Source organism: Phytophthora ramorum, assembly GCF_020800215.1.
Source record: "Phytophthora ramorum isolate Pr-102 chromosome Unknown Phyram_PR-102_s0004, whole genome shotgun sequence".
Classification (NCBI taxonomy): Eukaryota; Oomycota; class Peronosporomycetes; order Peronosporales; family Peronosporaceae; genus Phytophthora; species Phytophthora ramorum.
The window spans coordinates 1,117,230-1,131,648 of NW_027150650.1; the positions used below are offsets into that span (position 1 = coordinate 1,117,230).

General features: G+C 54.4%; 4 protein-coding genes across 4 annotated transcripts; 2 read left to right on the top strand and 2 right to left on the bottom strand.

Annotated features, from left to right (window-relative positions):
* Window positions 1-2,511: 2,511 nt before the first annotated feature.
* On the top strand, window positions 2,512-7,056 carry KRP23_4980 (WD repeat-containing protein 19; the record flags this gene model as incomplete). Its single annotated transcript, XM_067889999.1, has 5 exons — window positions 2,512-3,051; window positions 3,117-3,257; window positions 3,335-3,433; window positions 3,503-6,781; window positions 6,841-7,056. 5 exons carry the CDS (start codon window positions 2,512-2,514, stop codon window positions 7,054-7,056), a joined length of 4,275 nt encoding a protein of 1,424 aa, XP_067746583.1.
* A 70-nt stretch (window positions 7,057-7,126) lies between these two features.
* On the bottom strand, window positions 7,127-7,960 carry KRP23_4981 (Mitochondrial basic amino acids transporter; the record flags this gene model as incomplete). The annotated part of the gene is made up of 1 exon (XM_067890000.1): window positions 7,127-7,960. The coding sequence occupies one exon, from the start codon at window positions 7,958-7,960 to the stop codon at window positions 7,127-7,129; it is 834 nt and encodes a 277-aa protein (XP_067746584.1).
* Window positions 7,961-8,854: 894 nt separating this feature from the next.
* KRP23_4982 (Peptidyl-prolyl cis-trans isomerase D) lies at window positions 8,855-10,587 on the top strand (the record flags this gene model as incomplete). The annotated part of the gene is made up of 5 exons (XM_067890001.1): window positions 8,855-9,278; window positions 9,361-9,454; window positions 9,524-9,797; window positions 9,870-10,042; window positions 10,107-10,587. The coding sequence occupies 5 exons, from the start codon at window positions 8,855-8,857 to the stop codon at window positions 10,585-10,587; spliced, it is 1,446 nt and encodes a 481-aa protein (XP_067746585.1).
* A 229-nt stretch (window positions 10,588-10,816) lies between these two features.
* On the bottom strand, window positions 10,817-13,788 carry KRP23_4983 (RAC-beta serine/threonine-protein kinase; the record flags this gene model as incomplete). Its single annotated transcript, XM_067890002.1, has 3 exons — window positions 10,817-12,997; window positions 13,083-13,276; window positions 13,353-13,788. The coding sequence occupies 3 exons, from the start codon at window positions 13,786-13,788 to the stop codon at window positions 10,817-10,819; spliced, it is 2,811 nt and encodes a 936-aa protein (XP_067746586.1).
* Between the last annotated feature and the right edge of the window lie 631 nt (window positions 13,789-14,419).

Sequence of the window (14,419 nt, forward strand, 5' to 3'; positions counted from 1 at the left end):
TAGTCAGGAAGAAGGTGCAGCATGGGCGCCGGTGCCGTGACTTGCTTCACGTGGGTGCCTTCAGCTCGCGATGAAGGCCACACAGCGTGCTCCAAGGATGATCCTGAGGAAGAGGTATGGACTCAAGTGCCTAAAGAGGATCACGGCGCGCTCGGTACTACTTGACGTATTAACCAAGTTATGGATCTTTGTTCAGGTGTCGCAATCAGCATTTGCAATTAATGTTGTCATACCAAAGTCTCTCGCCCACGGCATGACCAATCTGAACATTGAGAAAAAAAACTTTTCAATGACGGACCGCTTGGTATTGTCTGCTCGACCCTCTTACTCAAGTACGGCAAGCTCGAAGCAGATACTACACCAGCTCCCGGTTGTTCTGCTTAAGCGGTTGCTATTGAGGGTTCTAGAGCGAAGAAATGAATTATTCCAGCAACAGCCAGTTGATGACACTGATTCAGAAATGGTTCTTACGATCCCAACCACGAGGCCGTACACACCTCTTCATTTGTACATTGCTAGCTCTATGATGAACGAGCATATCCGAATAATATTCGACATGTCAAAGCCAGTAATGGAGGTGGAGTCGGGGCTCTCGCTGTCTTTGCAATTGTGTTCACGTTGCGGAGTCAGCACCGGATGCAATTGCGGCTGGCGGCAAGACCATGCTATCTGGCCGCAATTGGAACATCTTAGCATTTTGGAATTCGTCGCCTCCAGTTTGGTAAGGATCTAATACTTAGGATACCATACCATACCATACCTTCATAAACCTGACGAATTTGGGGCTACATGCACAGCCTTTTACCGCTACTGCAAAAACGGCATCATGCTTCAACCTGCACCTTCGCGAACGTCGAAAAGAGAACATTTCAAACTTCAGTATCCAAAACTTCGGGCATAAAGTCCAGCGACCGATGGTTGAATGTCCCTACACGGTACGTGTTATCATACAATGCTCAGCCATTCAGCAGTTCTTACTTTCTCATGCCAATACTGCCTAGGTATTCAAGATAGAGTTACATCTCGGCAATTTAACGTGGCGAATATCTCGGCGATATCGTGAGTTTGTTAAGTTGCACAGCCGCTTAAAAGTGACAATTCGACACGACAAACTTCCTCAGCTTCCATCTTCAAAATGGTGCGTGCCGATAGCTCTTCGCTGCTATCCGCGAACTCACACCAGTTTGTCTGAATTTACAGGTTTGCGGTAACAGAGCATAGTTTTCTTCTTCGCCGGCAACGTCTACTTGAGAACTACCTCAAGGGAATATTTATGATCGAGGAGATCCAAGATACAGTTCCTTTGCTTGCATTTCTTGGAGGTCAGTTACGGGATGGATCTCTCTGCTCATTTGCATTATCCGCTTTTTACTCAGCCAATGATTTGCTTGACTGGGTCAAATGTCGTGCACAGTACTCTCAACATCTTACTTTGATCACGTGGCATTGCGAAACTACCGCCGGCAAATACTTCACCTCCAGGTGCTAGAATTCTACACTCGGCCAGGGGATTTAATTCTCTTCAATAGCCGAGCCAAAGTCAGCGGAATTCAACGATCGGTGAGTCTTAAAAAACTGGTCTTGCCCTCTTTTCAACGCACTGACGAACCACATCACCCTACCTTGCTGCTCCAGATGACAAGATCGGAATGGGATCACGTTGCTATTGTCGTTCCATCTCGCGACAATAGTAACCTTCAGCTCCTGGAGGCAACAGGTGACGGCGTCACGTTAACTCCTCTGGTGCGTATGCTATCGCCGAGCTGAAGAGCACAATACTAACCTGGCTGCTCTTGCTGCTTCACAGACCGCACGGCTTCTAGCATATTCAACTTTCCTTGTGCGGTATTTCGTGCTGAGGAAACTCCACACTCCGTTGCTTTCTCGAGCTGTTGTGAACGACTTGCTCGAGCGCTTCGCTTCTGAGGTTCGTGGCAACTCGTTGACAAGAAACAACATCGTGCTGAACGGTGGCTGGTGAATTCCAGGTTGAGGGCCTTCCCTACGGTTTGAGCATCCGGAGGATTCTTCACGCAAAACAAGCAGAGCAATCTCGATCACGTGGCAGTACATTCTTCTGCTCTGAATTGGTTCGTTCAGCCAGGAAACCCAGCTCTACCAGTTCGTTCGCCCAGTATTGATATTTCACCTCATACGCAGGTGGCAGAAGCTTATCAAGGGCTCGGAATCATCTCAAGCTCCAGCGAGGCAAACGATTTCTGGCCTGGTACGCAATTCCACAGAGCAGATGACTCGTACAGGTCAACTAAAACTAACCTCTCTCCAGGATCATTTTCACCCGGAGACTTTGCCGATGCTGAACTTGCTCGCCACGGTGCCTCACTGAGCCCCGAGATCATCATCGATTGTAAGCTGCTAGAAGTCGCCACCGCCACACAGCGATCTCAAAACCCAGCTTTACACTAAAACTAATACTACCCGCCGTACCAATCTCGGATCTCGCGATCTTGAAAAGGCGGTGGCCCTTCATCAGTCTTGAGTTCCTCCAAGATGAAGAAGCTCTTCAAGTTGGCGTCCAAGTTCCACGGCGTCGGGCCCGTGGTGTTTGCATGGCACCCGAACGGGACGTTCCTCGCCACTGCTGGCAAAAATGGTCTGGTGCACATCTTCGATCGACAGGGCGAGCAGCACGACGAAATCGGTCTCGACTTGACCGCCCCCGTCGTTGCTCTGGAATGGGACACGGAAGGTAGCACGCTGGCCATTCTGCAGCAAGGCAGCAGTGTCGTGCCGTTATGGGACAACGGGACACGCTCGACGTTGAGTTTGGACACCAACCTGAAAGACCCGACGTTCGCTCGATGGTCGAGAGAGGGGTCGCTGTTGGCTGTGGGGACGCAGAAGGGCAACCTCGTGCTGTACAGTAAGGTCACTCGGAAGCTCGTCCCTGTTGTGGGGAAGCACTCTCGTCGCATTCTGTGCGGATCTTGGAACGGAGACGACAAACTGGTGCTGGGAGGGGAAGACCGGATGCTCACAGTTAGCAATCCGCAGGGAGATACCATTGAACAGCGAGAGCTGAGCCACACGGTGAGTAAAAGGAAAAGAACTCTCGTTGTGGTGTGTTTAATGATCTTCTGCTGTTGCTGCTCTAGCCATGGGATATCAAGTTCGGTCGAAAGCGTGGAGATTCGATGAAGGCGGCAGAGCAATTGATCGCGATCGCATTGTCCAAGGCGATCATTCTCTTTAACCTGCAGGATCCGTCAAACCCCGTCGAGCTAACCTTCCAGACAGTAAGTCCGCCATCATTTGGAGCTGAGTGCCAATGAGGAATCTAACATGCTACGTCGTTTTTTCTTCACCTTTGTAGCACTACGGTAACATCATCTTCATCGAGTGGTTTGCAGACGGCATGATCATGATCGCTTTTTCAGAGGGCTATCTCATTGTCATCTCCACAAAAATTGATGTAAGACGCTGAAGGCTTTCACTCACTTTTTGGCAGCAAATTTACAGTGAGTTCGTTCTCGTGTAACAGGAAGTTGGCGAAGAACTTCAGTCTCACCGCTTTTTCTCGGAGCGAATTTTCACTGCCTGCTACTCACAAACACTCGACCGAGTCGCTCTGAGCGGCGAAAGTGGAATTAAGGTTGTCGACATGACTTCCTTCACCGAGGTCGCTGCGGACTCCATCAAGCTCTCCGATACCGAGGAGAATGAGGCCCACTTGATGAATTTCACGGCAGACGGTCAGATCTTGACTGTGGCGACCCAAGGTGGAACCGTGCTTAACTTTTTAGCACGGATGCCTCGTATTCACGACCATTACGGCCACTACGTTGCGTACCTGAGCTCGCTGCGAGAGCTAAGTGTGGTTGACACTCGTCGCAATGAAACGGGAAGCAGCAGCAATGGAGTGATTCGCATCGCGCTGTCCGTAGAGCCCTCGTTTGTGGCCATCGGACCGCGCCACGTTGCCGTCGGCATGAACAACCGCGTGTGGTTCTACCGCTGTGACGGATCATCCGCTGACGCACTGGTGAACGAGCAGCAGTATCTTGGTCGTGTCACTAGCATGAAGCTCAACCGTGACTATGCAGTGGTGCTTTGCGACGGCAAGGCAAGCCTGCACCTCATCGAACCAGGAGGTGGTAGCCCCAGTGGCTCGCACTCGCCATCGAATGGCGGTGAGCTACAAGGGGAACATGGTAAAGTGTTTTCAGGTGGCGGTCGCGACGAGCGGAACAGCGAGATCAGTGCAGTGACCCTGACCAAAGACTTTTTCATCTACTCGACAACGAACGGCACGGGCTCGCTCCAGTTTTTCTACCTGAATGCTTGGCAGTTCCTCGACGGCTGCGCTTATCGCCACGAAGACGGCGTGGGGATCGTGCAGCTCATGCCCAACAAAAGCGGCACCCGAGTTTTCTTCCTGGACGCTAAGCGACGTGGATTTGTGCTGAATGCGGCCACACGCGAGACCATGAGCGTCCCCAACCTACCCACGAGCACCACGGGCGTGCTTTGGGATATGGTTGACCAGCAAGTTTTCCTGGCATTGCAGCCGAAGGAAATGGGGGTCTTCCAGGTGTCAGACGCTACGATTCGAGGACCCGAGGTCACCCAGCTCGGCGTCTTGGAGGTTCTCCCTGATGGCGACGTGCTAATTGCTCCACAAACAACACCGATCCCGCCCGACTTGGAGCCCATTCTCGTGAGCGACGGCATCGTAACTTGTCAACATGCTTCGGGAGGTGGTCGACTAGCTTCACTAACTGTCGTGACGCACGACCAGCTACGCAAAGTTCCTCCTACCTCAACGGGAGCGGGTGAACCGGAGAAAGCAGCCTTCCGCCAGAATCTGAGCCTGCTACGTCTGGACGAAGCTTGGAGACTCGCGTCACGCATTGATCAGCGGGACTACTGGCTCGCTCTAGCCGGGCGTGCCATGCACACCCTTGACATTCCTGCAGCTCGTCGTGCGTATCGATCACTGGGAGACTCGGGCATGGTGCTCGGTCTCGACCGCCTAGCCGATATCGAGGAGAAAAGCCTACTGGCAGGTCACGTGTGCATGCTGTTCGGCGACTACAGTGAAGCCCGTCGTCTCTTCTTGAACTCGAGTGATCCGCTAGCAGCTCTACACATGCAGCGCCACCTGCTGCAATGGGAACAAGCTCTGAAGCTCGCCGATTCACTCGCGCGCGAACTTGTACCCGAACTAAGTGCTGCCTACGCAACGCAGCTAGAATTCCGTGGAGAGTTCGATGCAGCTCTCAGGATGTACGAGCACGCTGCAAACGCGATCGAGAGTATCAGCAGAGACGAGAGTGTTGCCAAGCCACCCGAACCAGAAGTGGCGGCTAAGCTGAAAACCCAAAGCCTCGCCGGGGTTGCTCGCTGCACTTTCCGGTTGGGAGACCTTCGTCGTGGCGTGAAGCTTGTGACGGAGCTGGGCGATTCCGCGGTGTTCAAGGAGTGCGCTGCTATCTTGGAGTCCCTGAAACAGACTGCGGAAGCTGCAGCGTTGTATGAGCAAGGCGGTCAGATCGAGAAGGCTGCCCAGCTCTTCGTGCAGATGAAGAACCTCGCCAGAGCTGCGCCGCTCATGGCTCGCGTCAAAGCGTCCAAAATTCACGCGCAGTTCGCTCGAGCGAAAGAGGCAGCAGGTGAATTCGCCGCTGCAGCCGAAGCTTACGAGCGTGCCGGTGAAATGGACAACGTTGTGCGGCTTCAGCTTGAGCACCTCGACGGCGCCGACCGTGCTTTCGAAATCGTGCGCGAGACCAAGTCGTCGGAAGGAGCTTTGTCGGCCGCACGATACTGCGCCGAGGACGGTCGGTATCCAAATGCTATCGAGTTCTTGCTGCTAGCGAATAAGGAAGACGAGGCCTTCGCACTAGCCCAGCAGCATGGCGAAGTCGATAGCTTTGCTTCGACTCTCGGCCAGGAGAATATGTCGGCAGCGAGGGCCTCACAAGTGGCGGAGCACTACGAGAGGATTTCTCCGGAACGCGCGGCCGAGTTCTACCAGGCTGCTGGTAACTACCACAAGGCTCTGAAGCTGCTGCTCGCATGCAGCGCAGCAGGTGGAGGAGGTGGAGCCGGTGGCAGTGGATCAGCTGCAGATTCTGCGCTCGTCCGTGCGATTGAAGTGGTCGGAGCAGCTCGCAACGATATGCTCACGCACACACTGATTGATCACCTCATGGGCGAGCAAGACGGCATCCCGAAGGACCCGCACCACATCTTCCGGCTGTACTTGGCGTTGGGCAACTACACGCAAGCAGCCAAGACAGCGGTGATCATCGCTCGCCAGGAGCAGGAGCTGGGCAACTACAAGCTGGCACGCGACGTTTTGGTGGAGACTTCGCGTCAATTGCGTGCACGCAGACTGAGAGTGGCTCGCGATCTTCAAAACGCACTAGCGTTGCTGCACAGCTACGTGCTGGTCAAGAAACTCGTCCGCCGATCGCAGCACGGGCCAGCAGCGCGAATGCTCGTGCGCGTGGCTCAGCACTTATCCAAGTTCCCGACCCACGCCGCCAATATCCTCATTTCGGCGGTCATCGAGTGTCAGCGCGCAGGTTTGCGTGCCTACAGCTACGACTTTGCTGCGACGCTGATGCGAACACCGGAATACCGTGGGTCCATGGACAAGGACATCCGTCGCAAGATCGAGGCCATCGTGCGTCGCCCCAACAAGGAGCAGCCCCCCGATACTCGAACCCCGTGCCCGTACTGTTCCCACGAACTTGCTGAGGCGGACTTGGACTGCCCAACCTGCAAAAACGCGATCCCATACTGTATCGTCACGGTGAGTAATGTCATCTACGCTAACGTCACCGCCGTCTAACCTTTGTTGTGCCTGTGCAGGGTTATCACATGGTCAAGGATGACTGGACCCAGTGTCCTCGCTGCACCTTTCCAGGTCTCCACTCGCAGTTTGTCGAGCACTTGGCCACGGATGCAACCTGCCCCATGTGTGAGCAGCCAGTGACCCCCGACGACCTGCACAAGGTTCCTGAAAACGAGGTCTTGCTCGACGACGAGGTCGCTCCAGACGCTGCCGAGACCGGAGCTTCGCCATAAGTAATACGCAGAGTAGTCTATAATCTTCGAAATACATGTAAGTACCTCCTCCTTACCTGCTACACGTCTCTCAGGACATGAATTGCATGGTCTTCTCGTACACGAGGAAGGTCACGGCGCTGACAGGGAAAGCTCTAAGCATGGTGGCACTGAAGCCCTTGAAGAAGAACCCCGGCCCTTCCTGCTGCATCCTGCTCCTGGCCATCTGCGTCATGGTTTGCTGATCGCCTTGGAGACTCTGACTCTGCACGCAGCTCTTGACCACGTCCTGGGGCATGCTCACGATCCACGAGAGCATGCCGGCGATGCCGCCCGCCATCATGAGCTTCAGGTCCGTCTCGTTCTCGCTCTTGCCCTCCGTGAGCGCGCGCTTGGTGGCCTCGTAGCCGCAGAAGTAGGCTCCGAAGGCAGGCACGTCCCTCAGTAGACACACCTGCCAGCCCTTAAACAGCGTGCGGGCTCCATACCGCCTCAGGATGGTGCGCCCTGCAACCAGTGAGCTGTGTTCCCGTCCCATCGCCCCAGTCTGCAGCTGGATCTTGACGTGCTCCGACGGCGCCGCAAAAACCACCTGCACGAGGCCTGCGCTGGAGCCGGCAATGAAGTGCTGGGTGCTGGACAAGGGCCCGTCCCGCTGCAGGACGCGCACCACTTGGCCCTGAACGCCGAACACCGCTGCGTTGATGGGCGCGTTGCTCAATATGGGGCTCAGCAGGCCGCGGTAAAGTCCGGCGGTGCCCTCGGAGCCCACGACGCGCCGCAACGTGCGCAAGACGCCGGCGCTGGCCTCGCGACTGGTCTGCAGCTGCACCTTGACGGTGTCCAGCGGGTGCCCGGCTACGATGCCTGCCACGCCGCCGATCGTGCCGGCGTTCAGGTCCTTGGCGATGTCCAGCCACTCCATGACGACGGGTTCCGAATCGCGAGTGAGGAGCTACTTATTGTATTGTGAACGTGGGATGGATGCGCTTTGAAGACGAGTGCTGCACATCACTCTGGATATTAAGTTGCTGCAACATGCTACGCGCAACGTTAGTAACTTCAAGTTGCACTTTTGCCTCACCAAGCAAGTTCTAAATGCTCTAGGCAACAATGTACATGCTTAGCGTGCATAGACTTCCTTCTCTTTTTCGCTTTGAGCTGCTTCTGCTACACGCCACTATCGAAAAGGTAAGACTCTTCGAACAGGTACATGGGGAACAATGCTTCTTGCTTGGGTGGGCGATGGAAGCACAGGACCGTGTACATGAGCGCGGAGTCAGTGACCGGCGCCGCACAGAACGTATGCCCAGACGACTATCGTTTGATTCTGTACCCATTCCGGCATCATGGACACGGACGTGTTTTGAATGTTGAGCGACATGGTGAGCGCATCTGGAGTCGTCATCTCCACGGGGAGTTCTTTGAGAGGATTATTTTTTAGCTGAAAGTCTGCGTCGCCAGTGTTGGAACCGTCTCGAGCTGATTGCACATGAGTGACAATATATAGGCCGACATGAAGGACATTTGGTACGAAATCTCGTTGAGGATGCCCTTCTCAAAGACGAACAACAAGCGCGTGCCACTTCACGTAGAGATCAGCTGGGATTTTTGTGAGGTTGGTCTCTGAAAATTGCACGCTCAACAACGCCACAGGTAGAGACTGAAGGAGTCCTGTTGGGAACTCGGTCATGTTGCTAGCAGTGAGAGTGTTATTGACTTCCGACCCTTTGGCTCTGGAATGAGCGCCCCTTCATTCACCAACAAGCAGCGCGAAGCACACGTGAAAACGAAGTAGCACGTTCGTAGTTCGAGCACGATGGACTTGTCGGCTGAAAACCCGTTCGCAGATCTCATGAACAAGGCTGTGAAGCTCAAAGGAGCCCAGCAAGCCCAGCTTCGGACCCAATTTGATTCGTGGCCGCAGTACTTCCAGCACTCGCTATTCATGCAAGAATCTGTCGTGACCGTTCGCACCAATCCTTTTCCTGAACGGATCGCCGCTGCTGAAGGCATGAAAGCGGCAGGAAATGATCACTTCAATGCTGAAGCGAACGAAGAAGCGGTCGCAGAGTACGAAAAAGCATTGGCGGTCTTCAAGTATCTCGAAAACAAGGACCCTGGCTGGAAGAAGAAGGGCATTGAGGACGGAGACATGCTGGTCACCGATTTCAAGTGCGACAACCCTGAAGATCAAACAAGACTTGATGCTCTGAAAACATCGTGCTACTTGAATATCGCGGGTGGGTAGTTCATGTGTTTGTTTGGATAGGTGAACGTTTGTTTTTCGGTATTAAACTTGACGCGATGATGGTTCTTGGGCAGTGGCCAAGTTCAAATTGAAGGAGTATCCTGTCTGCGTTAGAGCGTGCGATGACACTCTCGAAATTGATCCGCAAAACGTCAAGGCCTACTACAGGTAACGAAAACCCCTCGATTTTGTTTTGTTGCACCTGTTGTTGTGTAACACGTTGATCGAAATTTGCAGGCGAGCGCAAGCTCTGATCACTCCTGCGTCGTCTGGAGCGCTGGAGTTTGATCGAGCTATCTCTGATCTCCAGAAAGCGTATGCGATAGATCCTGAGAATCGAGGAGTGCGTAAACTGCTCCGAGAACTCATGGAGCAACGTTCCAAGCAGCGAACTCTTGATAAAGAGACGTTCAGCGGTATGTTCAACAGAGGGCAAGTGTACGGCGAGGCTTCGAAGGAAAATGGCCCAAAACTCGATGAAGCAGCTTCAGAGAAGAAATTTCAGCAGGAGGTACTGCATTTACCGTCATGTAGTCACCACAGTGTTGTATTGTCCGGTAGCTCATCTCTCGAATGGAATCAGGTGGAAGAAGCTGAAGCACTTGCGCGGGGATTCGAGGCGAAGGGCAAGCCCGAGTATGCCTCGGAAATCAGAGAGAAAATCACTCAGGCACGGGACGTTCGCAATCGCCGCCACAAATGTGTCGACTTTTTCAATCCGACGGATGAAATGATCGCAAACGCGAAGGAAAGCGGGTAAGATTGTCATGATTGGCAAGTGTCGCGTCAACTAACCGAGGCGTCTGGTTTTCAATGCCAGAATCGATCTGACCGACCGGAATGTCCAGCAAATGCTGCATGACCTTCAAGAAGAAGAGCGAAACAAATCCTCGTCGTCGCCATCAGGGAAGCAGAATGGTCAAGCAAACGAGGCCAACCGATCGGCGCCTAGTGCAGTCGAGTCAGTGGATTCGTTGCTCAAATCCATGTCAAGCACTGAAATCGCGCAACTGCTGCGTCGCGAGGGCATCGACTACCATAAAATCTCGGACCGGGAGCAATTTCTCGAGACGGCTCGGCAAGTGCTGCTGGCTAAGCTCGACGACAAAAAGGAGTCCGCAAAACCTTCATACGCTCGGACTATCGTCCTGCTCGCCGTGGCGTGGACTTTGCTGCGTTTGTATACCTCTGGTGGTCTCTCCGTTCTCGGTCGCATCCTTACGAACGTTATCACCGGCAGCGACGATGCCACTACCATCAACCAAGCAGCCAAGGTCATGGACATCTTTGACGAAGACTAGGAAGGAAAGGATCGGCGGAACCCCATTGACGCATTACTCGACGAGGACAACACGAAATCTTGGGTGCTTTTGATTATTCTCTTCTTCTTTGTCAGTCTAACATGCACAGCATCGCGAGAGGAAACATTGAGACGCCACATCGGTAGCACGCACTGCTTCTCGTCAACTTGAGTGCGCGAATTCCTACCTCCCGCTGGACGCCATCCCTGAATATATGGCCACTGCCTCGCTAAAATTCCGCCTCCACTATAGGCCGACTGTCAGCGGCTGCAGCAGAGTGGCCGCGACTGGCGGCTGAGTGGCCTCGCGAGTTAGCCTCGTGACTAGCAACATCGCTCGCTCCTGATAGACCCCGGGAGTCGGCGCCGGGGCTCGTAGACGACGAGTACGCCGTTGCAGTACCCGTGGCGTCTGTAGGGATCGACGAGATCACCAGCTTCTCGACGTGAACGCGGCCTGGTTCCTGCTCTTCGCTGCTTGAGCTCGAGCTTCCGCTGGACTTCTTAATAGGCGGCCGCTCACGGGAGATAGTTACCTCCACGCGCTCAAATTGCTCGTTCATCGATGCCTCGAGTTTCTTCAGGCCTTCGTGGAACTGCTTTGGCGAGATGGGCATCAGGTTCAAGTGTCCATTCTCCACGAACGACGACAGAGGAGTACCCTCGCACTCTGAAGGCATAGAGCTTTCATTCCCCAGAGGCGGGTCAGACTGATCCGAGTCCTCTTCATTGAGCAGAGGGGGTGGCGGAGGAGGGCGCAGCTCGGAGACCAGATTGGTCACCTCCACAAGCGCGTCTGGGTCTTCACAGAAGTAGGTGAAGTCCTTGAATGTGGGATCCTGGACTGGAGGAGCTGCCTTTTCGCGGTTACCACGACTCGACACCAGCGACAAAAAGCCCTTTGACTTCGCCGCCGACTTGTCTGTAGGGGACTGCACTTCGTTGTGCACGTCCAGATCCGTAAACTCGGTATCAACGTATTCCACGTCCAGAGCCGACGCAAGCTTTGGCTTCCACGGCGGAGTGATTTGCTTCTTCAGTAGCAGGTCCCAATCGATGCCGCGGAAGAATGGATGTCGAAGAATGTCGCTGATGTTGGTGCCAAGACGCTTCGTAGGATCCTTTTGGAGAAAACCTCGGAGAATAGACTTGAGCTCGTCTGTGAGCACCGGCTTGGAGGGGAAGACTAGAGGGTCATTCTGGATCTTGTGGTACATCTTTTCAATGTTGTTGTCGTAAAAAGGAGATTTGCCCACGCTCATCTCGTACAGCAGGATACCCAGACTCCACCAGTCGGCCGCTTTGCCGTACGATCGCTTGGCCTTGGGTAGCAGTAGTTCCGGAGCCGTGTACTGGGGGGATCCAGCCATGGTCTTCGCGCCCTTGTATTCCGACACGTGCAGCTTAGCAAGACCGAAGTCAACGAGAGCAACGTGCCCATCTGCGTCAATCATAACGTTTTCAGGCTTGATGTCCCGGTAGAGAATGTCGTGTTGGTGCAAATGGTGGATACCCAGCACCAGTTCAGCCGTGTAGAAATGAGCGCGGTCCGACGGTATCCTGCAACTCGATCCTTTGCTCATGTGGTGGAAGAGATCTCCGCCGCCGTAGTAGTTCATGCCTAGGAACAGCTTCGTCCGGCTTTGAAAGGCAATGCGCAAACCTGCAATAAAGGGGTGGTGGATGTTCTGGGCCACACGCATTTCCGTGAACGAACTCTCCACATCGTACTTTGTCATCTTGCCCTTCTCCAAGATCTTGAGCGCGTAAATCTGTCCGTCACTCTTCTTCACTGCGTTCACCACGGTACCGAAACCGCCCTTGCCAATCACGTTGTACACGGTGAAATCCTTCATGGAAATACTCAGCGACCGGTTCGATCGGACCGACGCGTCCGCCATCTCAGAGTACGGGTTTTTGACGCCAAACGACTTCCAGTTGCCCGTCGTGCTCTTGAGATCCACGTCCACGCGAAAGCGTAGAATGCGTCCGTACGGGCCGAAGCGGATACGGTGCGACCACGACTGTGTAATCACCGCGCCCGAGTGTTTGCTCTTGATCGTCTCTGTGCCCTTCACCGTCATGCTCTTTCCATTCGCGTCCAGCTCGCAGTCCTGCACCTTTGTCTCGATCAGATCCACGTTGCTCTGGAACGTGCCCAGGAAGTGCAGCAGACCTTCTCGGCCGAAATAGTCACCGCTGAAGGGCGTGCTCTTCGGGTATGACGACGAGAACACGAGATCCTTGTTAAAGTACGACAGCAGCTCGGTCACCACGCCGGCTTCTCCGCCGAGCATGCGTCGGAACGCGTCGTAGGCCTTGTCTGTGTGCATATCTGGCAGTGCTCCGTGGCGGTACGTGTTGTACACGGGTTTGTTGTTCTGCCTCATGCTAATGCAGTCCACCCCCGCCTAATAACAAAACAACACAAAAAACACGGCAACCCACTCAGAAAAAAAACTACAGCAAAAAATCCACTTTAAGCAATCATCCCACCTCCAGGAAGTAGACCCAGGCCAGCTGATCAAAGTGCGTGGGCACGGAGCAGTGGAAGACCTTGCCCTCCGTCGTCTCGAAGGAAAATTCAAAGCCGTGGCCGTTCTTGGCCACTTTGTCCACCTTGACGGACGCCACGTTCACGCGGCCCTTCAAGTGGCTGCGGTTGCGCGCGTCCACCTTGTTCTCATAGTCTACAAACCAGCCCAAACATGAGAATGTCAGTACTCTCTCTTTTTACCCCCGCACCAGTATCACCCTCCAACTTACACGATACGAGGTTCCCTTCGAGCGTGAAGAAGCGCATCTTCCAGTTGCGTACGAGGTGGCCTCTCTTGGTCACGTAGCCCTCCCACTCGACGATGGGCAGGTCCAGGCTCTCCACGGCGTGGTCGCCGCTTAGCGAGCTCGGGGGCGTCGAGCGGCTGTTGTTCCTGCTACGGCGCATGCTGGAGAAGAGGCCGCTCTCCAGCAGTTTGGACTTGGCGTTAGCGCTAGCGCTGCGGCTGCTGTGACTGTGGCTTTGGCTCTGGTTGGGCGGCTGCTGTGCCATCGAGGACAGCGCCGTGGTACTGGCGGACGTGGGGAAGCTCTGCTGCTTGTGGCGGGCGTTTAACGCGCTGCTGCTGCCCACGCGGCGGCGGCTGGCGTCGTCCTTGAGGTTAGTGATGTCAGGGCCCGCGGCGCGGCTCAGTTCGGCGCCCATGGCGGCGTAAGGGGCTCTCTGGGAAGAGGACGGTCGTGCGCTTGCGGAAGGGCGACCACGCGAGTGTGGAACTGGCAATGGCCTGGAATCAGCACTGGAAAGGGCGAGTTGATTGCACTGCGAGAATAGATTGTGATGTGGTGTACGCTAACACTAGATTTATATGGCGGAGGAAGCTGTGAGAATGAATATCATTCTGGAGACGGATTGGGTGATGCTGCTGCAGTTTTGGGGGGATGCGGTAGTGGTGAGAGCGGGATTTTCAGGACATGGCCTGGGCATACTCAACTCAAGAGGAATGGTGCTGTTGGCTGGGAGCGGAAGCTCTGCGAAGACAAACGATGTCACGCACTGATATTGGTACTCGTCGAGCACCTGCCAGGTGGCTGTTGCTGCCGAGGCACTCACGGCGCCCGAGATGCAGCCGCTGCTACAGTTCTCCATACAAATTTGCAATGCCGCGATACGCACAAAGCCGTGCGCGCTGCAAACATTTCAGCCAGTCACACGGAGCCGCGTGATGGAATAAGCAAGCGTCGGACCGAGCCTTGAAGCTAAAAGGCAAGTTGGAAGTTGCCTTTTTTGGCCGGCACGACACACATTTGGCTGTACTGTACTTGCCGTCAACGCA